Source organism: Gobius niger (genome assembly GCF_951799975.1).
Source record: "Gobius niger genome assembly, chromosome: 19".
Taxonomy (NCBI): Eukaryota; Metazoa; Chordata; class Actinopteri; order Gobiiformes; family Gobiidae; genus Gobius; species Gobius niger.
Window position 1 is genome coordinate 29,497,881 of NC_136870.1, and position 23,861 is coordinate 29,521,741.

The 23,861-nt window shown below is 44.4% G+C and overlaps 1 protein-coding gene across 1 annotated transcript; it reads right to left on the reverse strand.

Annotated features, from left to right (window-relative positions):
* Positions 1 to 2,363: 2,363 nt before the first annotated feature.
* On the reverse strand, positions 2,364 to 22,687 carry LOC306978688 (rho GTPase-activating protein SYDE1-like). Its single transcript, XM_079577343.1, has 12 exons — positions 22,492 to 22,687; positions 18,092 to 18,182; positions 17,839 to 18,029; positions 14,474 to 14,864; positions 12,910 to 13,172; positions 11,618 to 11,688; positions 11,404 to 11,541; positions 11,141 to 11,261; positions 4,425 to 4,561; positions 2,923 to 3,169; positions 2,708 to 2,860; positions 2,364 to 2,598 (listed from the first exon to the last, which is right to left on the reverse strand). Exons 1-12 carry the CDS (start codon positions 22,556 to 22,558, stop codon positions 2,483 to 2,485), a joined length of 1,986 nt encoding a protein of 661 aa, XP_079433469.1. The 5' UTR covers positions 22,559 to 22,687; the 3' UTR covers positions 2,364 to 2,482.
* Between the last annotated feature and the right edge of the window lie 1,174 nt (positions 22,688 to 23,861).

The window sequence follows — 23,861 nt, forward strand, 5'->3', positions numbered from 1 at the left end:
CTGAGTGTCATTCAAATAAACTTTACTCTGGAGCTGCAGGGTTTGGAAATATGTCTCTTTTACATCAGGCCTGTAGGGGGCGCTCAGGCCTGTAGGGGGCGCTCAGGCCTGTAGGGGGCGCTCAGGCCTGTAGGGGGCGCTCAGGACCTCAGCCTTCCACACATTCAGGTTCTACAGACTGAACTTCACTCAGAGGGTTTTTAATATCTAGTTCCTCATTTCTTGAGCCTTAAATGTCAAAAAACAAAGTACATTTCTACAGATGTTTGTAGATCAGGCGTCTCAAACACATCTGGACCGGGGGCCAAAAATGCAAACCCAGTGTTGATCGGGGGCCGCAACAGATTTAGCCTTTTTTACTGAGCCAAATATGATTTAGCAACTTTTTATTGTTTGCTATAATTTAACTTAAAATAAACGGTACATCACCTGCACATGTTTAAGCTTCTTTTAAAGCATTTTGAAGCTAAGACTCAGTGTTTTTGTAAAGAATCTGATTTTGGTTCAGGCATCAGTGAGTCTGGAGTCAGGTCCCGTCTCTGTCTGTGCTTATTTAGAAAGAAATGCAAACTGTACCACAGATGTCAGTTTAATGTAGTGTAAAAGGCCCAACCGAGGACTGGAGTCGAAAATCAGCAACAAACTGGTTTTGTGCTGTGTTTATTTACAATTACCCTCAAATAAATATAATGAATGAGTGAATGCCATTATACAGACTGGGCTGATCTCAGGACACACCAGTGAGGAATCACTGACCTCAGGCCTTTTTCTTACAGTTAAAGAATTGATGGGGTTATATATTACTGTTAATGTTGCTGTAATCATTTGCAGTATTTTTTATACATTTCCATATTCTTTATTTTTAATTTAACTATGGATCAAGTGGTCGCACATGTGTCTTTAATAAAGAGTAAAGGATTTAACATGATGTGCTTCTTGTGAGCTCATAATGTAGCTCTGAGAGAGATGGAGAGAAAAGGCTCCACTTTACTGTTGTGACGCTTTAAACACTGATTACCAAGTGTTCGCTTTGTAATGTCCTAAAGGTAAAGATGGTAAAGGTGCTTTTTGTCATTCTGTAACTTTGTTAATTGAACGAGTAAAGTTTCTCCCTGGCGTTCTGACGTCAGAAGCTCCTCCCTCTCAGTCGCTGCTCGCTGCAGAAGCTCCGCCTCTCCCTTATGTCTGATGTTGTCATTCTCACGTCCGCACCGTCCGCTACGCTAGTCCTTGGAGTGAAGAGCGGTATTGGCGCCACCGACATGTGCTCATGTCTTTGTCTCTCATTAAAAACGAGTTATTAACAGCCGGTTAACTTTGTCTTGCATAATATTATGTAACTAAAGAGCAGACGACTCTTTTATTACATGTAAACGCTCATGCTTTCTGATTATTGACAAAACTTGTACTTTTTTGTTTTTAAAGCCTATATTTTCAACAGACAGATTTTTAAAGGCAAATTGTTTTAGCAGCTTCGTCATTTACTAACTACATGTAGAATAAACTGCCTAATTCGACAGTAAAATTTATGAAATCATGTTATTTGCTGAAAAAGCGGAACTCGATGACTGAATGTAAAATGACTCGATAGTTCAGCACATGCGCAGCAACGAGAAGTAGTGTAACTCGACAAGCCGTCTGTTTCCATTGTGCACCGGCTGCATGTAATATAAATAAGAAATCATCTCGCGGGCCGCATGTGGCCCCCTGGCCGCATGTCTGAGACGCCTGTTCTAGATGAATCGAACTCTTTCTCTAAATAATGAGCCTCTCTGAACAGCAGGTGGCACTGTCCCATTCAGACACTTGTTCACCAAACTCTGTGTTTAAACATATTTGTGATACTTTCACTTCACTTTACTTTACAGCAGTAATATTTGAGTAGTATCTGTACTTTTACCACAAACAAGTTTAACCAAATCCAAATAAAACACTTTAAACCTGAGAAAGTGTAAAACTTTAATGGCTTAAACACGTGACGTAGAAAAGTAGAAATAACTTTATTTTTGAGACGTTTCGGTCGAAGCTTTGGATCAAAAACAAAACAAAACAAAACAAGTGCAAAACGAAATCCTGATCTTCATCACGGACTCACAGTTCATCCTCGACATCATTATTACAACATTATTACATCATTATTACATCATTATTATCATTATTATCAGTTATTAACACGTGTGTGGTACCGAAGAATAAGCAGAGTGCAACAGAAACCTGGAAAATACTGGTTTATATCGAGTTAAGTCCTGGTTTAGTCTTGGTTTAGTCCTGGTTTAGTCCTAGTTTAGTCCTAGTTTAGACCTGGTTTAGACCCAGTTAAGTCCGGGTTTAGACCTGGTTTAGTCCCTGTTTAGACCTGGTTTAGTCCTGGTTTAGACCTGGTTAAGACCCAGTTAAGTCCGGGTTTAGACCTGGTTTAGTCCCGGTTTAGACCTGGTTTAGACTTGGTTTAGTCCTGGTTTAGACTTGGTTTAGTCCTGGTTTAGACCTTGCTAAGTTGCCGGTGAAAGTCCTGGATGAGCAGATCAAAGTCCTTCAGACTCAGGCGACAGTTAAACGGAGCCTCGAAGTCCAGGACAGGCTCCTCCTCCACACGCTCTGAAACACAAACACAACAACTCTGAAACACCTGTGGGCGTGTGCTGTGTGAGGGGGTGGAGCCTCTCACCTGTGGGCGTGTGCTGTGTGAGGGGGAGGAGCCTCTCACCTGTGGGCGTGTCCTGGTAGCGGCTCCAGTCTCCCGCCTGTCTGTGAGTGACACGACACCTGTCCCTCCACCGGCACCTGGCCCCGCCCACTGCTGCAGGTGAGCTCGGTGTGACTCCGCCCACGTCCTCCTGTGGCACCTGAGGGGGCGGGACTATAAGGGCGTGTTACTGCCTCTGTAATTACATGTGTAGTTACACGTAGGCGTGTAGTTACCGGGCCAGTGCTGCAGCAGGAAGTGCAGCGCCTCCAAGTGCTGCTTGAAGTCCACGCCGCTCGCTGATTGGTCTGTTTTTGGCCTGGTCCCGCCCCTCGTTGCAGCACCGCGCTCCAATTGGTCGGTCTGAACGGCGGCGAACAGCACGGGCCCGAAGCAAACGGCCAGATTCTGAGCGTTCATTTTATTAAAGGACGAGCAGCTCGATACGAGAGCGAGATGATCCATCAGGAACGACAGGGTCTCCTGCAACAACAGAGGCCAATGCTAATGATGCTAATGCTAATGATGCTAATGCTAATGATGCTAATGATGCTAATGCTAATGATGCTAATGCTAATGATGCTAATGCTAATGATGCTAATGCTAATGATGCTAATGATGCTAATGATGCTAATGATGCTAATGCTAATGATGCTAATGCTAATGATGCTAATGATGCTAATGCTAATGATGCTAATGATGCTAATGATGCTAATGATGCTAATGCTAATGATGCTAATGCTAATGATGCTAATAATGCTAATGCTAATGATGCTAATGCTAGTGATGCTAACGCTAATGATGCTAATGATGCTAATGCTAATAATGCTAATGATACTAATGCTAATGATGCTAATGCTAATAATGCTAATGATGCTAATGCTAATGATGCTAATGCTAATGATGCTAATGCTAATAATGCTAATGCTAAATCATGCTAATGCTAAGTCATGCTTATACTGCATAATGCTAATGCTACACAGTGCCACATAATGCTAATGATGTTAATGCTAATGATGCTAATGCTAATGATGCTAATGATAATGATGCTAATGATGCTAATGATGCTGATGATGCTAATGATGCTAATGCTAATGATGCTAATGATGCTAGTGCTAATGATGCTAGTGCTAATGAGGCTAATGCTAATGATGCTAATGCTAAAAATGCTAATGATACTAATGATGCTAATGCTAGTGATGCTAATGCTAATGATGCTAATGCTAATGAGGCTAATGCTAATGATGCTAATGCTAATGATGCTAATGATACTAATGCTAATGATGCTAATGCAAGTGATGCTAATGCTAATGATGCTAATGATGCTAATGCTAATGATGCTAATGCTAGTGATGCTAATGCTAATGATGCTAATGATGCTAATGCTAATAATGCTAATGATGCTAATGCTAGTGATGCTAATGCTAGTGATGCTAATGCTAATGATGTTAATGATGCTAATGATGCTAGTGCTAATGATGCTAGTGCTAATGATGCTAGTGCTAATGATGCTAGTGCTAATGATGCTAGTGCTAATGATACTAATGCTAATGATGCTAATGCTAAATAATGTTTATACTGTACAATACTAATGCTACACAGTGCAGAGTAATAAGAAAGTATAAGCACTTCAACAGATAAATATATGTATTAAACAGATACTGTGCTGTATTAAACATGTACATATATGTAGAAAAGTGTCTACACATATACATTGGGACAGTGGCGTAGTTCTTACTCTGTGCACCAGGGGGAGACACTGCAGCAGCTCCGGGGTCACACTGAGGTCAGAGGTCATGACCTGCTGGACGGCGTGATACAGAGACGGCGTGATGAGCGGCGCCGGCAGCTCCCGCAGGTAATCCTTCAGTACTCCTGTAACAGAGTATACTCGAGTAAATCCTTCAGTACTCCTGTAACAGAGTATACTCGAGTAAATCCTTCAGTACTCCTGTAACAGAGTATACTCGAGTAAACCCTTCAGTACTCCTGTAACAGAGTATACTCGAGTAAATCCTTCAGTACTCCTGTAACAGAGTATACTCAAGTAAACCCTTCAGTACTCCTGTAACAGAGTATACTCCAGTAAATCCTTCAGTACTCCTGTAACAGAGTATACTCGAGTAAATCCTTCAGTACTCCTGTAACAGAGTATACTCCAGTAAACCCTTCAGTACTCCTGTAACAGAGTATACTCCAGTAAATCCTTCAGTACTCCTGTAACAGAGTATACTCGAGTAAACCCTTCAGTACTCCTGTAACAGAGTATACTCCAGTAAACCCTTCAGTACTCCTGTAACAGAGTATACTCCAGTAAACCCTTCAGTACTCCTGTAACAGAGTATACTCGAGTAAATCCTTCAGTACTCCTGTAACAGAGTATACTCGAGTAAATCCTTCAGTACTCCTGTAACAGAGTATACTCGAGTAAATCCTTCAGTACTCCTGTAACAGAGTATACTCCAGTAAACCCTTCAGTACTCCTGTAACAGAGTATACTCCAGTAAACCCTTCAGTACTCCTGTAACAGAGTATACTCCAGTAAACCCTTCAGTACTCCTGTAACAGAGTATACTCGAGTAAACCCTTCAGTACTCCTGAAACAGAGTATACTCCAGTAAATCCTTCAGTACTCCTGTAACAGAGTATACTCCAGTAAATCCTTCAGTACTCCTGTAACAGAGTATACTCCAGTAAATCCTTCAGTACTCCTGTAACAGAGTATACTCCAGTAAATCCTTCAGTACTCCTGTAACAGAGGATACTCGAGTAAATCCTTCAGTACTCCTGTAACAGAGTATACTCGAGTAAATCCTTCAGTACTCCTGTAACAGAGTATACTCCAGTAAACCCTTCAGTACTCCTGTAACAGAGTATACTCGAGTAAATCCTTCAGTACTCCTGTAACAGAGTATACTCGAGTAAATCCTTCAGTACTCCTGTAACAGAGTATACTCCAGTAAACCCTTCAGTACTCCTGTAACAGAGTATACTCGAGTAAACCCTTCAGTACTCCTGTAACAGAGTATACTCCAGTAAATCCTTCAGTACTCCTGTAACAGAGTATACTCCAGTAAACCCTTCAGTACTCCTGTAACAGAGTATACTCGAGTAAATCCTTCAGTACTCCTGTAACAGAGTATACTCCAGTAAACCCTTCAGTACTCCTGTAACAGAGTATACTCGAGTAAACCCTTCAGTACTCCTGTAACAGAGTATACTCCAGTAAATCCTTCAGTACTCCTGTAACAGAGTATACTCCAGTAAATCCTTCAGTACTCCTGTAACAGAGTATACTCCAGTAAATCCTTCAGTGCTCCTGTAACAGAGTATACTCCAGTAAATCCTTCAGTACTCCTGAAACAGAGCATACTCGAGTAAACCCTTCAGTACTCCTGTAACAGAGTATACTAGAGTAAACCCTTCAGTACTCCTGTAACAGAGTATACTAGAGTAAACCCTTCAGTGCTCCTGTAACAGAGTATACTCCAGTAAATCCTTCAGTGCTCCTGTAACAGAGTATACTCGAGTAAATCCTTCAGTACTCCTGTAACAGAGTATACTCCAGTAAACCCTTCAGTACTCCTGTAACAGAGTATACTCCAGTAAATCCTTCAGTACTCCTGTAACAGAGTATACTCGAGTACATCCTTCAGTACTCCTGTAACAGAGTATACTCCAGTAAATCCTTCAGTACTCCTGTAACAGAGTATACTCCAGTAAACCCTTCAGTACTCCTGTAACAGAGTATACTCCAGTAAATCCTTCAGTACTCCTGTAACAGAGTATACTCCAGTAAATCCTTCAGTACTCCTGTAACAGAGTATACTCGAGTAAACCCTTCAGTACTCCTGTAACAGAGTATACTCCAGTAAATCCTTCAGTACTCCTGTAACAGAGTATACTCCAGTAAACCCTTCAGTACTCCTGTAACAGAGTATACTCCAGTAAACCCTTCAGTACTCCTGTAACAGAGTATACTCCAGTAAATCCTTCAGTACTCCTGTAACAGAGTATACTCGAGTAAACCCTTCAGTACTCCTGTAACAGAGTATACTCCAGTAAATCCTTCAGTACTCCTGTAACAGAGTATACTCGAGTAAATCCTTCAGTACTCCTGTAACAGAGTATACTCCAGTAAATCCTTCAGTACTCCTGAAACAGAGTATACTCGAGTAAACCCTTCAGTACTCCTGTAACAGAGTATACTCCAGTAAATCCTTCAGTACTCCTGTAACAGAGTATACTCGAGTAAATCCTTCAGTACTCCTGTAACAGAGTATACTCCAGTAAACCCTTCAGTACTCCTGTAACAGAGTATACTCCAGTAAATCCTTCAGTACTCCTGTAACAGAGTATACTCGAGTAAATCCTTCAGTACTCCTGTAACAGAGTATACTCGAGTAAACCCTTCAGTACTCCTGTAACAGAGTATACTCGAGTAAATCCTTCAGTACTCCTGTAACAGAGTATACTCCAGTAAACCCTTCAGTACTCCTGTAACAGAGTATACTCCAGTAAACCCTTCAGTACTCCTGTAACAGAGTATACTCCAGTAAACCCTTCAGTACTCCTGTAACAGAGTATACTCCAGTAAATCCTTCAGTACTCCTGTAACAGAGTATACTCCAGTAAATCCTTCAGTACTCCTGAAACAGAGTATACTCCAGTAAATCCTTCAGTACTCCTGTAACAGAGTATACTCCAGTAAACCCTTCAGTACTCCTGTAACAGAGTATACTGCAGTAAACCCTTCAGTACTCCTGTAACAGAGTATACTCCAGTAAACCCTTCAGTACTCCTGTAACAGAGTATACTCGAGTAAATCCTTCAGTACTCCTGAAACAGAGTATACTCCAGTAAATCCTTCAGTACTCCTGAAACAGAGAATACTCCAGTAAATCCTTCAGTACTCCTGTAACAGAGTATACTCGAGTAAACCCTTCAGTACTCCTGAAACAGAGTATACTCGAGTAAATCCTTCAGTACTCCTGAAACAGAGTATACTCGAGTAAATCCTTCAGTACTCCTGTAACAGAGTATACTCGAGTAAACCCTTCAGTACTCCTGTAACAGAGTATACTCCAGTAAACCCTTCAGTACTCCTGTAACAGAGTATACTCCAGTAAACCCTTCAGTACTCCTGTAACAGAGTATACTCCAGTAAATCCTTCAGTACTCCTGTAACAGAGTATACTCGAGTAAACCCTTCAGTACTCCTGTAACAGAGTATACTCGAGTACATCCTTCAGTACTCCTGTAACAGAGTATACTCCAGTAAACCCTTCAGTACTCCTGTAACAGAGTATACTCCAGTAAACCCTTCAGTACTCCTGTAACAGAGTATACTCCAGTAAACCCTTCAGTACTCCTGTAACAGAGTATACTCCAGTAAACCCTTCAGTACTCCTGTAACAGAGTATACTCCAGTAAACCCTTCAGTACTCCTGTAACAGAGTATACTCCAGTAAACCCTTCAGTACTCCTGTAACAGAGTATACTCCAGTAAACCCTTCAGTACTCCTGTAACAGAGTATACTCGAGTAAACCCTTCAGTACTCCTGTAACAGAGTATACTCCAGTAAATCCTTCAGTACTCCTGTAACAGAGTATACTCCAGTAAATCCTTCAGTACTCCTGTAACAGAGTATACTCCAGTAAATCCTTCAGTACTCCTGTAACAGAGTATACTCCAGTAAATCCTTCAGTACTCCTGTAACAGAGTATACTCCAGTAAACCCTTCAGTACTCCTGTAACAGAGTATACTCCAGTAAACCCTTCAGTACTCCTGTAACAGAGTATACTCCAGTAAATCCTTCAGTACTCCTGTAACAGAGTATACTCCAGTAAATCCTTCAGTACTCCTGTAACAGAGTATACTCGAGTAAATCCTTCAGTACTCCTGAAACAGAGTATACTCCAGTAAACCCTTCAGTACTCCTGTAACAGAGTATACTCCAGTAAATCTTTATGTAACAGAGTAATGTTCAGGTTCTGTTTAGGGCGACATGAATGTGCTGGTGATGTTCTGGTGATGTTCTGGTGGTGATTTGGTGGTGATTTGGTGATGATTTGATGATGATTTGGTGGTGATTTGGTGATGTTCTGGTGATGTTCTGGTGATGTTCTGGTGGTGATTTGGTGATGTTCTGGTGGTGATTTGGTGGTGATTTGGTGATGTTCTGGTGGTGATTTGGTGGTGATTTGGTGATGTTCTGGTGATGTTCTGGTGATGTTCTGGTGGTGATTTGGTGATGTTCTGGTGATGTTCTGGTGGTGATTTGGTGGTGATTTGGTGGTGATTTGGTGATGTTCTGGTGGTGATTTGGTGGTGATTTGGTGATGTTCTGGTGATGTTCTGGTGATGTTCTGGTGGTGATTTGGTGATGTTCTGGTGATGTTCTGGTGGTGATTTGGTGGTGATTTGGTGATGTTCTGGTGATGATTTGGTGATGTTCTGGTGGTGATTTGGTGGTGATTTGGTGATGTTCTGGTGATGTTCTGGTGATGTTCTGGTGGTGATTTGGTGATGTTCTGGTGGTGATTTGGTGGTGATTTGGTGATGATTTGGTGGTGATTTGGTGATGTTCTGGTGGTGATTTGGTGATGTTCTGGTGGTGATTTGGTGGTGATTTGGTGATGATTTGGTGGTGATTTGGTGATGTTCTGGTGGTGATTTGGTGATGTTCTGGTGGTGATTTGGTGATGATTTGGTGGTGATGTGAGGATGTTCTGGTGGTGATTTGGTGATGTTCTGGTGGTGATTTGGTGGTGATTTGGTGATGATTTGGTGGTGATTTGGTGATGTTCTGGTGGTGATTTGGTGATGTTCTGGTGGTGATTTGGTGATGTTCTGGTGGTGATTTGGTGGTGATTTGGTGATGTTCTGGTGGTGATTTGGTGATGTTCTGGTGGTGATTTGGTGATGTTCTGGTGGTGATTTGGTGGTGATTTGGTGATGTTCTGGTGGTGATTTGGTGATGTTCTGGTGATGATTTGGTGATGTTCTGGTGGTGATTTGGTGGTGATTTGGTGATGTTCTGGTGGTGATTTGGTGGTGATTTGGTGATGTTCTGGTGGTGATTTGGTGGTGATTTGGTGATGTTCTGGTGATGTTCTGGTGATGTTCTGGTGGTGATTTGGTGATGTTCTGGTGATGTTCTGGTGGTGATTTGGTGATGTTCTGGTGGTGATTTGGTGGTGATTTGGTGATGTTCTGGTGGTGATTTGTCGGTGATGTGATGATGTTCTGGTGGTGATTTGGTGGTGATTTGGTGATGATTTGATGATGATTTGGTGGTGATTTGGTGATGTTCTGGTGGTGATTTGGTGATGATTTGGTGGTGATTTGATGATGATTTGGTGGTGATTTGGTGATGATTTGGTGGTGATTTGGTGATGATTTGGTGGTGATTTGGTGATGATTTGGTGGTGATTTGGTGATGTTCTGGTGGTGATTTGGTGGTGATTTGGTGGTGATTTGGTGATGATTTGGTGGTGATTTGGTGATGATTTGGTGGTGATTTGGTGGTGATTTGGTGATGTTCTGGTGGTGATTTGGTGATGTTCTGGTGGTGATTTGGTGGTGATTTGGTGATGTTCTGGTGGTGATTTGGTGGTGATTTGGTGATGTTCTGGTGGTGATTTGGTGGTGATTTGGTGATGTTCTGGTGATGTTCTGGTGGTGATTTGGTGATGTTCTGGTGGTGATTTGGTGGTGATTTGGTGATGTTCTGGTGGTGATTTGTCGGTGATGTGATGATGTTCTGGTGGTGATTTGGTGGTGATTTGGTGATGATTTGATGATGATTTGGTGGTGATTTGGTGATGTTCTGGTGGTGATTTGGTGATGATTTGGTGGTGATTTGATGATGATTTGGTGGTGATTTGGTGATGATTTGGTGGTGATTTGGTGATGATTTGGTGGTGATTTGGTGATGATTTGGTGGTGATTTGGTGATGTTCTGGTGGTGATTTGGTGGTGATTTGGTGGTGATTTGGTGATGATTTGATGATGATTTGGTGGTGATTTGGTGATGTTCTGGTGGTGATTTGGTGATGATTTGGTGGTGATTTGATGATGATTTGGTGGTGATTTGGTGATGATTTGGTGGTGATTTGGTGATGATTTGGTGGTGATTTGGTGATGATTTGGTGGTGATTTGGTGATGATTTGGTGGTGATTTGGTGATGTTCTGGTGGTGATTTGGTGGTGATTTGGTGGTGATTTGGTGATGATTTGGTGGTGATTTGGTGGTGATTTGGTGGTGATTTGGTGATGTTCTGGTGGTGATTTGGTGATGATTTGGTGGTGATTTGGTGATGTTCTGGTGGTGATTTGGTGATGATTTGGTGGTGATTTGGTGATGTTCTGGTGGTGATTTGGTGGTGATTTGATGATGTTCTGGTGGTGATTTGGTGGTTATTTTCTGGTGATGTTCTGGTGGAGTCACCGCTAATGGCGTGCAGGTCGGAGCAGCCGCTGAGGTCGACGCTGGAGCTGTTGGACTCAAAGTCGTCTCTGAGCTGCTTCTTCACAGATGACGATCCACACAATCTGTAGATGCCCTCCACCTGAGACAGAGACAGGACTGTGTTAGGGGAGAGAGGGGTAGGAGAGGGGAGGAGAGGAGGAGAGAGGGGGAGGAGAGGAGGAGGAGAGGGGGAGGAGAGAGGGGGAGAGGGGGAGAGGGGAGAGAGGGGGAGTGGCTCTGACCTTCAGCCCTCTGCTGTTGACTTCACAGATTGTCTTCTGGACGATTAAAGGGACAGGTCTTTCTGACGACTCTCTCTGCACCAGGGCCGTGAGCTCCGCCCCAAACACCTGAGCCCCGCCCACAGCCTCCTCACCCACCTGAGGGGGAGAGGGGGGGGAGGAGAGTTCATCACAAACGCGGACCAAGAGGAAACCTGAGTGTTCGAGGAGTTACCTGCAGCGACAGTCGCAGCAGCAGCGACCCTCTGGGCTCCAGCTCCAAACTCAGCTCCTGAGTCTGAGAACCTGAAGAGCAGGAGGCGAAAACTCTCTCTTTATGAGGTTTATTCTGAAACGTTTGTCGCTTTAAGACAGAGATTTACCAAAGTAGCAAAGCAAATTTTATCCATATACGATCGCCATTCTGGCAAGAGTTTGCTTGGAAATTCCAATTAAGGTTCTTCAAAACACCCCACATGATATCCAAATCTTCAAAAAATAAAGATATGGCCTTTTGTTGGAGGAAGTGCGGGGAGAAAAAAGCCGACTATTTGCATATTTTCTTTACTTGCCCAAAAATAGTAAACTTCTGGAACAAAATTATATCAAGCATAAAGCAAATGATGGGCGATAAAGTTACATACGACGCAAAACATCTATTAATAGGCAAACCACCAAAAAGAGCAAAACAAAGTGTGCAATATCTCTTCTGGATCTTTAGAATCACAGCATTAAAACAAATTACAAGGAATTGGCGATCAATAAAACTCCCAAACTTTAAGAACTGGCTCGAAACTATAGAAAACACACAACGTATGGAAAGATTGACTCATGTAATAAATAACAAAGAAGCTGAGTTCCAAAACAAATGGTCTCTCTTCAACCAAGACAGATTCATATAGTAATATAAAATAAATGAATAAATAATAATAATAAAAAAATAATAATGATAATAAAAATGTGTATATAGGTGTATATATAGTATATATTAGAATATACACATTTTAAGAATCAGAATCCCATGATGGGGAGTCCCTTTCCATTTTTTCCAAATACATGGCAGCTTTGATGTAGTATAAAACAAGGAATTATTATTACTTTTTTATTTATTTTTTTATTTTGTATTTTTGTATTTTTGTATTTTTATTTTTGTATTTTTGTATTTTTGTATTTTTATTTTTGTATTTTTGTATTTTTGTATTTTTATTTTTGTATTTTTTTTCTTCTCTAGCTATAATGTTTGAACTTCGAACCCCTGTCACAGCGCATCAGGTATGTAACAGCTCCTTTTGTTTGTTGATTTTATTTGCTACACAAAGGAAAAAAAACAAACAAAAAAAACTAAATATTGTGTGTAATAACAGAAATGTAAAAATGTACACATCTGAAATGTAAAACCACACAATAAAGTAAAAAAAAATAAAAATAAAAGAGATTTAAACAGGAAGTGACTCAACATTTTCCACCAATTTGAAAAAGTGTAGCAGTTTGTAAAATGTCCTCCAACCTAAACTAAATCCCTCCTACCTGCTGCAGGGGGCGCTGTGGCGGGGAACAGCGAGGGCAGGCAGACTCCGCCCACAGCGCACAGCCTGGCCTCCTCGCCGGCGCTCGCTCGGCTCAGCAGCAGCACCTTCAGCGTCTGAGCGCGCTCCAGCGGCAGGTGGAAGGCGTGGTCCAGGCGGAGGGCGGGGCCTGTCGTCGTCATGGCAGCAGTGCGCGCCCTGATGATGCCGTCCACCTGGATCACCACGGAGACGCCCCTGGACACGCCCCCGGACACGCCCGCCCTGGAGCACAGCTGGAGTTACACATGGATGTGATCGTTATCAGCCCAGTCCAGTCGACGGTGGAATTAACCCAGCAGATTTTCTCCGGTTTGACCCAAATCTAAAGCTTCTCAACAAAACCTCATTTGAAAGCTAAGACTTAAAGGAATAGGCCGGTGTTTTTACATACTGAGATATGTTCTTACCTAACCTTAGCTGAGTTAATATATCCCCGTCTGGTCTTTGTCCGTGCGCTCACACATACGCAGCCTCTCCCACATGTCACATAGCTCCAAAAAAGCTCACGATAGAAGCTACCAAGCTCTTCCACGTGTTCCCTATTTAAATAAAGTTACGTCAAGTGTTTTCATGCCAAGTATATTTACCCAGAAATGTAACATGTGGATTTTATAAGCAGATAAAAAGGGGGACTATATTGTGAGGCGTAATGATACAGGAGCAGTAACTCCTAAAGACTCCCCCGCTCACTTCCGTCAGTAGAAGCTGCGTGACTTGTACAGAGCCTTTTACAACAAGCAGAAAATATATTTTGGGAAAGTGCTGCACATTCCTACCTCATGGTGGAGCTCCTGAGTCCTGTGTCGTTGTAAATCTGTGAAACATTACTACACTATATACTTTCTGCTTGTTATCACCGCCCGGCACGATGCACGTAAAAGGCATCGTTCACAAGTTATCCAGGCTTCTTCAACTGTTCTCTGCTGCTCTACAAGTCACGCAGCTTCTACTGACGGAAGTGAGCGGGGAAGTCTTTAGGAGTTACTGCTCCTGTATCATTACGCCTCACAATATAGTCCCCCTTTTTATCTGCTTATAAAATCCACATGTTACATTTCTGTGTAAATATACTTTGCATGAAAACACTTCACGTAACTTTATTTAAATAGGGAACACGTGGAAGAGCTTGGTAGCTTCTATCGTGAGCTTTTTTGGAGCTATATGACATGTGGGAGAGGCTGCGTATGTGTGAGCGCACGGACAAAGACCAGACGGGGATATATTAACTCGACTAAGGTTAGGTAAGAACATATCTCAGTGTGTAAAAACGCTGGCCTGTTGTTTTAAGGCCTATTCATTCCAAAACGGATCTAAGCTTCTTCCTGGTTTTTGTTGTCACGTTTTAGTTGTGTCTTGTTGCCCCTTTGTCACGTTGTCATGGCGTTTCGTAGCGTTGTGGTCGCGTGTGATTATTGAGAGATTTGACTTTAAAAGATCTTTTTATCTTTTTCTGTTCTTTGATGAACTCTTTTCTTCCTTTTTGCACCAGCTCTGAAACAGACTAAAGTGTAAACGAGTCTCACCTGAGTGCGAGCCGCTCCAGCCCCTGCAGGTGCACGGTCAGGACACCTGTCAGGCTGTGGGCGGAGCTCTGGGCGCAGGGCTCCTCCCCCCGCTCTTCCTCGTTACCGCGGCGACCGGGGGAGGGGTTTCTCGCTCTGCGACCGCTGAGCTGCCGTCTGATCGGACGCTTCCTGGAGGGGGAGGAGCTGTCCTGAGGGGGCGTGTCCTGGCCGGCGGGGGGGGGCGTGTCCTGCTGGCTGCCGTTACCGTGGCGATCACGGCGAGACTTCAGACTCAGTTTACGGCGGAGCTTCAGCGCCGGCGACCGCAGCCTGTCAATCACTCGCTCGGACACGCCCCCGGACACGCCTCCAGACACGCCCCCTGTCACGCCTCCAGGAGACACGCCTCCTAAGGGAAAACACCGTCACTTTCACCGAGAGCCCACAGGCTGTGTCCAAATGTCCACCCTCGTCCCAAACCCCTCATTCACCACAGGCGCTATCGAGGTTATATTGTGGTGAGAAAGACGAGGACACAAGCGAGCTGCAAGTAAGTCCCTTTGTTCTTTCTGAGCCAACAACAGAATGGCGGAAACTCTGGACAAACACAACATAAGGGCAATGACACGCCCCCAGGCCCCAAAACCTACTGGGTGAGAGACACCTCTCTAACATGTACGCCACAATATAGTAAATGTTCTTTTTTACGGTGAAAGTTCTTTTGGTATCACTTTATTTAACACTACCTTGATGCTTTGAACCAAACTAAATGTAGTACTATTTAGTACTAGTAGTATTTGAGCTCTGTAACATCTGTAATAACTTGTACCTATGGGCCCGATACACAAAGTAGTAACTTGTACTAGTACTTTGTAAGTACATAATGTAATAGGGTCAGGGCTTCAGGTTAGAGTCATTCCTGTTACATTATGTAAATACAGACTACACATATATATTACTCCCTCGTGTATCTGACCCATAGGTACAAATATTACACATTGTTGTACATTGTAATGTGAAACTATGTGTAAAATACAGTGTCTCATGTGACACCAGGCCCAGGCCCCGTGTGAGCTGCTGAGAGACGTGTGGGGGGGGTTTTACTGCCATAAAACATGTATAATAACTGTAAAAACTAAAGCTTCTTTCATCTATTGCTAACGACTTTTGGAACGTAATTGTTCTGCCCTTTGTAAAAGTGTTTTGTTAAAAAAATGGTTAAAAATGCTTCTTAATAATTTAGGTATAAATATGTTGTAATTCATGTTAAAAATAGTAATTTGGTTAAAAAGATAATTTCTACAAACACAGTCAGTGTTGGTTTCGCTGAACTTTATTTTGAAGGCTCAGTCAGTAGTTGCAATGCATTATGGGTAGCAGAAGCATTAGCCAGACGAGTAGAATGTGGTGCTAAAAAACCCGTCTGTCCAGGCCCAGACTTGACCCTGAGTTCTTCATCTTTATTCACACTTTCCAAAGCCCTGGCCGTGAGTTTGACGTGTTTAGTGAACGTTAGAAATGTCTGAGCTGAGAGGACTGTGCTAACCATCAGCACAGCATTAGCATCAGCTATGCTAATGCTGCGCTAACCATCAGCGCAGCATTAGCATCAGCTATGCTAATGCTGCGCTAACCATCAGCGCAGCATTAGCATCAGCTATGCTAACGTTCCAGTTTGCTAGTTTCTGGCATTAGCCATTTGGTGCTGCTTTTATTTTCTTATGGTTTTGCATTGAAGTTAAAGCTTATTTTGTTTCTGTTTATTTCAGTTTCACTCGGGTTTTCAACGAGTTCAACAAACACTTGTAAAGCTGTGTTAAAGGAGCAGGACGTGAAGTTCCTGCTCATGGAAAACCCAGTTTGTCTCAGACCTGCGTTCACGTACACACTGTATCCACACGTAGCAATAACAGTACAGTGACCCCCCCCGCTAAACGAGGGACCGCTGTGTACAGATGTTTGTTATATAGGGAGACTTGTTTTATATGGAGTGATTGGCTTGTTGCACAATGTGGCTATGCTAGTTCCTCTGAGCTGAAGTTGTGGGGGCTAGTACTTCCTGTTTGTATTAATTTCCATTAAGATTAGCTTAGACCAGTGAGTTCCTTTGTCTTGAAGCTAAAGGCTAATTTAAACTCGCCTGAACCGAGAGGATCTTTTTCCTCACTTCATCAGATTTTTTTTTCCATCATTTTTTTTGTTGGGTATTCAACTCATTTTTGTAACCTTTTTGTCATTTTTTTGTCACTTTTTTTTTTTTGTGTCAATTTTTTATCAAATTTTTGTCACATTTTGGTCACATTTTTGTCATTTTTTTGTCCAATTTTTTGGGTCAAATTTGTATCACATTTTGGTCATTTTTTTCGTCATTTTGTAATCAAATTTTTGTAATTTTTTTTGCCACTTTTTCATCAATTTCTCGTCACTTTTATGTCAATGTTTTCTCACTTTTTTGTCACATTTCCGTCATTGTTTTCGTCTCAGTTTTGTTGCTGTTTTCTCACCTTTTTCCCAGAAGCTTTTGGATTGGGGTAAAGCCAAACTGGAGAAAATGTGCTCGGTTCAGGCGGGAGTTAAGGGGTTAATGCATTACACAATTTGAAATAATGCCTTTTTATATATATTTTTTTTATGTTAGCCTTTAGCTTCAAAACAAACTATCGATCCTTCATGATCACAGGCGTCTCCTCTGAACTCGTTACATCATGATTTGAACACAGTAAATGATCGTCTACCGGGAACTCACCGCCCACGCAACGTGATCTTTAGAAAATATGATTATTATTCCAGGAAAAGAAAACAGACAGGAAGTACTGGCGCTCACAGCTTCAGGTCAGAGGAACTAGCATAGCCACACCGTGCAACAAGCCAATTGATCTCCAGGCCCCTCCCCCCCCCCCCGCTAAACGAGGGACCGCTGTGTACAGATGTTTGTTATATAGAGAAACTTGTTTTATATGGAGTGATTGATCTCCAGGCCCCTCCCCCAGCCCCTCCCCCCTCCCCTAAACGAGGGACCGCTGTATACAGATGTTTGTAATATAGAGAAACTTGTTTTATATGGAGTGATTGATCTCCAGGCCCCTCCCCCAGTCCCTCCCCCCCCCCGCTAAACGAGGGACCGCTGTATACAGATGTTTGTTATATAGGGAGACTTGTTTTATATGGAGTGATTGATCTCCAGGCCCCTCCCCCTCCCCTAAACGAGGGACCGCTGTGTACAGATGTTTGTTATATAGGGAAACTTGTTTTATATGGAGTGATTGATCTCCAGGCCCCTCCCTCCTAAACGAGGGACCGCTGTGTACAGATGTTTGTTATAGTGAAACTTGTTTTATATGGAGTGATTGATCTCCAGGCCCCTCCCACAGCCCCTCCCTCACCTGTCGGGGCGTCGGTTTCCTCTGTGCGTGTCTCCGCCCCCCTCCCCGCTGGCTCCTCCTCCTCCGGGATGGGGTTGTACCAGATCTGCCCCTCCCCCGGGGCCGCGGTTACCACGGTGACGAGGGGCGGAGACTTCCCCGCCGACAGCAGCCACGCCCTGCTGCTGCGCTCCAGGCTCTGCAGGTACGTCCTGAGGTATGACAGTGACGTCACTGAGATGTTCTGTTTGAGCTTCAGTCTGAGGGGATTCACCTGGAGCAGAGTGTGGGCGGGGTCACGGGCGGAGCAGGGGGCGGAGTCCAAATCACAGGCGTGGCAGGAGGCGGAGTCACAGGAGGAACGTCTACAAAACAGAGCAGGTGTTTAGTGACAGAGCGGACGCAGAAACCTGAGCTCAGACCGGGACCCCCCCCCCCCCCGGGACCCCCCCCCCCCCCCCCCACTCTGGAGTGCAGAACATGGCCCCCACATGGCACTCAAACCAGGACACAGACCAGGGCCTCGCACAGACCTATGTGAGGCCCACCTAGGAGGGGGTGTGAGGCCCAGGTGAGGCCCAGGTGAGACCTATGTGAGACCTATGTGAGGCCCAGGTGAGGCCCAGGTGAGGCCCAGGTCAGGCCCAGTTGAGGCCCAGTTGAGGCCCAGGTGAGGCCCAGGTGAGGCCCAGGTGAGGCCCAGGTGAGGCCCAGGTGAGGCCCAGGTGAGGCTCAGGTGAGGCCCAGGTGAGGCCCAGGTGAGGCCCAGGTGAGGCCCAGGTGAGGCCCAGGTGAGGCCCAGGTGAGGCCCAGGTGAGGCCCAGGTGAGGCCCAGGTGAGGCCCAGGTGAGGCCCAGTGCAGGGGGGTTTTCACCGCCTCCTGAGCTGCAGAGGCCACCAGGGGGGGACCGGCCATATGTCCACTCTGGAAGAGCACAGAGGGGCCACCGGTCCCGCCTCAACCGAGCTTTAAAATTTAAAAATATGACAAGAATGTGGCGACGTGACAAAGAATCTCCATCACTTTTGTAGGTCTTAGCTTTCCTTTGCTTTCCAGTGGAGAAGCTTTTAGATTTGGGTAAAGCCCAGTATATGGAGTATGGTGCACCACAAGGTTCACTTTTGGGACCATTATTATTTATTATTTATATGAATGATTTTGCTTCTGTTTCTACGACCGCCTTTCCCGCTCTTTTTGCTGATGATGCCGATCAAAAACATAATAATAAAAAGATGAATTGAGGAAAATGCACTGGTTAGTGTTAAGGCGGGGGGTCAGAGGTTAATAACCTCTTAACTCCCACCTGAACGAGCACATTTTCTCCAGTTTGACTTTACCCAAATCTAAAAGATTCTTGGGAAAAAAGCACCAAAAAGTGACAACAATGGAAAAAAAGAAAAAACACACAAAAGGTGACACAACACAGCAACAATGTGAGGAAAAGGGTCAGTTTTGTGGGTCTTAGCTTTCAAATGAGGTGTTACACAGGCCAAAGAGGACAGAATGCATGTGGTTCAGGCGGGGGGTCAGAGGTTAAAATATGTATCTGTGGAAGTGTCACATTTAGGCTGATTTGGGCCAGACTGGTCCGAGCCCAGGGCTGTGTTTCAGTCCCAGTCCGGCCCTGGAGGCCAATAAAACATGTACAATAGGGCCCTCTGGGTCCACTACTAAAACATGTACAATAGGGCCCTCTGGGTCTACTACTAAAACATGTACAATAGGGCCCTCTGGGTCCACTACTAAAACATGTACAATAGGGCCCTCTGGGTCCACTACTAAAACATGTACAATAGGGCCCTCTGGGTCTACTACTAAAACATGTACAATAGGGCCCTCTGGGTCTACTACTAAAACATGTACAATAGGGCCCTCTGGGTCTACTACTAAAACATGTACAATAGGGCCCTCTGGGTCCACTACTAAAACATGTACAATAGGGCCCTCTGGGTCTACTACTAAAACATGTACAATAGGGCCCTCTGGGTCCACTACTAAAACATGTACAATAGGGCCCTCTGGGTCCACTACTAAAACATGTACAATAGGGCCCTCTGGGTCCACTACTAAAACATGTACAATAGGGCCCTCTGGGTCCACTACTAAAACATGTACAATAGGGCCCTCTGGGTCCACTACTAAAACATGTACAATAGGGCCCTCTGGGTCCACTACTAAAACATGTACAATAGGGCCCTCTGGGTCTACTACTAAAACATGTACAATAGGGCCCTCTGGGTCCACTACTAAAACATGTACAATAGGGGCCCTCTGGGTCTACTACTAAAACATGTACAATAGGGCCCTCTGGGTCCACTACTAAAACATGTACAATAGGGCCCTCTGGGTCCACTACTAAAACATGTACAATAGGGCCCTCTGGGTCCACTACTAAAACATGTACAATAGGGCCCTCTGGGTCTACTACTAAAACATGTACAATAGGGCCCTCTGGGTCCACTACTAAAACATGTACAATAGGGCCCTCTGGGTCCACTACTAAAACATGTACAATAGGGCCCTCTGGGTCTACTACTAAAACATGTACAATAGGGCCCTCTGGGTCCACTACTAAAACATGTACAATAGGGCCCTCTGGGTCTACTACTAAAACATGTACAATAGGGCCCTCTGGGTCCACTACTAAAACATGTACAATAGGGCCCTCTGGGTCCACTACTAAAACATGTACAATAGGGCCCTCTGGGTCTACTACTAAAACATGTACAATAGGGCCCTCTGGGTCCACTACTAAAACATGTACAATAGGGCCCTCTGGGTCTACTACTAAAACATGTACAATAGGGCCCTCTGGGTCCACTACTAAAACATGTACAATAGGGCCCTCTGGGTCCACTACTAAAACATGTACAATAGGGCCCTCTGGGTCCACTACTAAAACATGTACAATAGGGGCCCTGTCCCGGGGCAGAGAGAGAGGGGGGTTTGGAGACAGAGAACAGAGAGTGCACTGATACACACACACACACACACACACACACACACACACACACACACACACACACACACACACACACACACACACACACACACACACACACACACACACACACACACACACACACACACACACACACACACACACACACACACACACACACACACACACACACACACACACACACACACACACACACACACACACACACACACACACACACACACACACACACACACACACACACACACACACACACACACACACACACACACACACACACACACACACACACACAGAGGCCTCTTTCAGGGACGTCCCGCGGGTCAGTCGTTAATGTGAGGTTTATGTTGAACTGAGTGACTGTGAATCTCCCACAGACGACGTTTGTATCCGAGACTTTCACACTGGCCAGACCATAATAATCATGAACACGTGTCATTATAATGATCTGGAATAAACTCAGTGGGGAAGATGTTTCTTCAGACAAACATCTGAGACTCTGGACGTCACTGAAGATGATCAGTTATTGGTAAATAGATCTGCTTCATGTGAACATGAGGAACACGTGAGGAATAATGTGATGATGATGATGATGATGATGATGATGATGATGATGATGATGATGATGATGATGATGATGATGATGATGATGATGATGATGATGATGATGATGTGATTGTTTTGTTTTCCTCTAAAAACTCTGAATCAGCTCCAGACGAGGCTGACGGGACTAAACCAGGAGCTCAGATATTACCAAACACTCGAGAGAACACGCTCCGAGAGATAAACAGGAAACACTCGTGCACACTCCTCGTGCACACTCCTCGTGCACACTCCTCGTGCACTAATCACAGGAAACAAACCATTAAGAAGAACCCGCTCGGAAAAGTCCAGCTCAGTCACAAACCTCACCTTAAAGTCACAGAGTAAAAAGCTTTAAATCTGGGTCAAAGTAAATCCATGCTGAAAATTAAAACCGTCACTGTTTGATTATCTTTTGCATAAATTCATCAGCTGCAGGTTTTCCCCAAAAGTCTCCAGTTTATTCTGAACATTCACATTCCCCGCACTCACAACACACACACAACTGTGGCATTAAAACTTTCTGCTGCACAAAGATCCCAGTGATCCGTCAGTCTCAGGGGTTAGTCCTGGTCCCGGGTCTACGTCTGAGTCTGGTCCTGGTCCAGGTCTTTCCTCACAGTCTGGTCCTGGTCCCGGGTTTATGTCAGAGTCTTATCCTGGTCCCGGTCTCTCCTCACAGTCTGGTCCTGGTCCAGGTGTATGTTAGAGTCTGGTCCTGGTCCTGGTCTTTCCTCACAGTCTGGTCCTGGTCCTGGGTTTATGTTAGAGTCTGGTCCTGGTCCTGGTCTCTCCTCAGAGTCTGGTCCTGGTCCTGGTCTCTCCTCACAGTCTGGTCCTGGTCCCTGGTTTATATTAGAGTCTGGTCCCGGTCCTGGTCTCTCCTCACAGTCTGGTCCTGGTCTGGGTTTATATTAGAGTCTGGTCCTGGTCCCGGGTTTATGTTAGAGTCTGGTCCTGGTCCCGGGTTTATATTAGAGTCTGGTCCTGGTCCTGGTCTTTCCTCACAGTCTGGTTCTGGTCCAGGTGTATGTTAGAGTCTGGTCCTGGTCCTGGTCCAGGTCTCTCCTCACAGTCTTGTCCTGGTCCCGGTCTCTCCTCACAGTCTGGTCCTGGTCCCGGGTTTTACCTCTGGGTCTGGGTTCGGCTCTGGTCCTGAATCTGGACAGAGTTCTCCTCAGCAGCGGCTCCGTCATGACGCTTCAGAACCAAAACGAGATCAGGCAGAACGAGAGCATGACTGAAGTCTCCTCCGTCGGGGTTAGGTCCAGGGCTGAGGGTTCAGGGTTCAGGGTCCAGGCTTTAGGGTTCAGGGTCCAGGGTCCAGGCTTTAGGGTTCAGGGTCCAGGGTCCAGGGTGAGGGATAAATCCAGCTCAGAGTCAGAGTTCTAGACTCCGAGCTACAGGAGCTGCAGACTCTGAAACTGCTCGGACTCTCCACAGGAAACACATTCCTCACATTCCTCCCTCCCTCTGCCGCCGCAAAGCATCCTGGGAGCTGTAGGCGTGAGCGGCCGGAGGCTCCAAGGGCGGTGGCAGAGTGGTTAGTCCTGAACGCAGCGTGTGGGAACATCATCTGCAAACCCGGACTCGTCTCTGCCTCAGTTATTGAGCTACAAACTTACCATTTTGAGAAGAGTTTTTATTTTTGCTTTAATTTTATTCAAGGACAGAGAATCAGCCAAACGACTTCTGTGTTTGTAGCAGTTTTAAAGAGCGGAGTCTCAGCAATGGAAACATGTGCAGGACTAAGATCTGTGTAACGTCCACTGAGAACATATCAAGGAACATCAACCATGTTATCGTTTGTAAACCTTTGGATTTAAAGGCTGAGAAAAGTCTTGTTTCCCAAATATCAGGGGCTCCGCGTGCAGGTGCATGGACTGATCATCTCCATGTTCTAGATTAGAGTTTTTTAGGATGTAACGTTGCTGCTGTAGAACCAGGACGTCCCTCTGATGAAGGTCTTTCACTTAGAGCTTCACAAAGATGGTTCTACTCAGCCCGGGTCACACCGTGAGAAACAGGAACATCAGCCACATAATTCTTTATAAACAAAGAGAAAAAAAATGGCTGAAATAAAATTCATCAAACCACGAACAAATAATGTCCCTCTGGTAAAATAGCAAACACACAGGCTGCAATAAAACATTTGATTATTTGCTAATGAAAATATGTATATTTCATCTAAATGATCTGGTGACCCCCTTGGGGATCCCGACCCCCAGGTTGAGAACCACTGCTCTGATCTGTGCAGGATTTGAGCACAGAGTCACTGCTGAGGGACTGAACAGTTTTCCCAGAGAGGGTCAGTTTATCTGTCGCAAATGAGCTCATGGTTAGAATTTAAGGATTTTTTTAGGCAGAAAAGGCCTTTTTTATGTGAAAACATTAATGAAAAAAAAAAACATACATTTTTTCCCTCATATTTATGGCATTGATCTGTAGTAAAAACATCCCTATTCACCTGTAACTCCTCTGTCCTCCTGTAACTCCTCT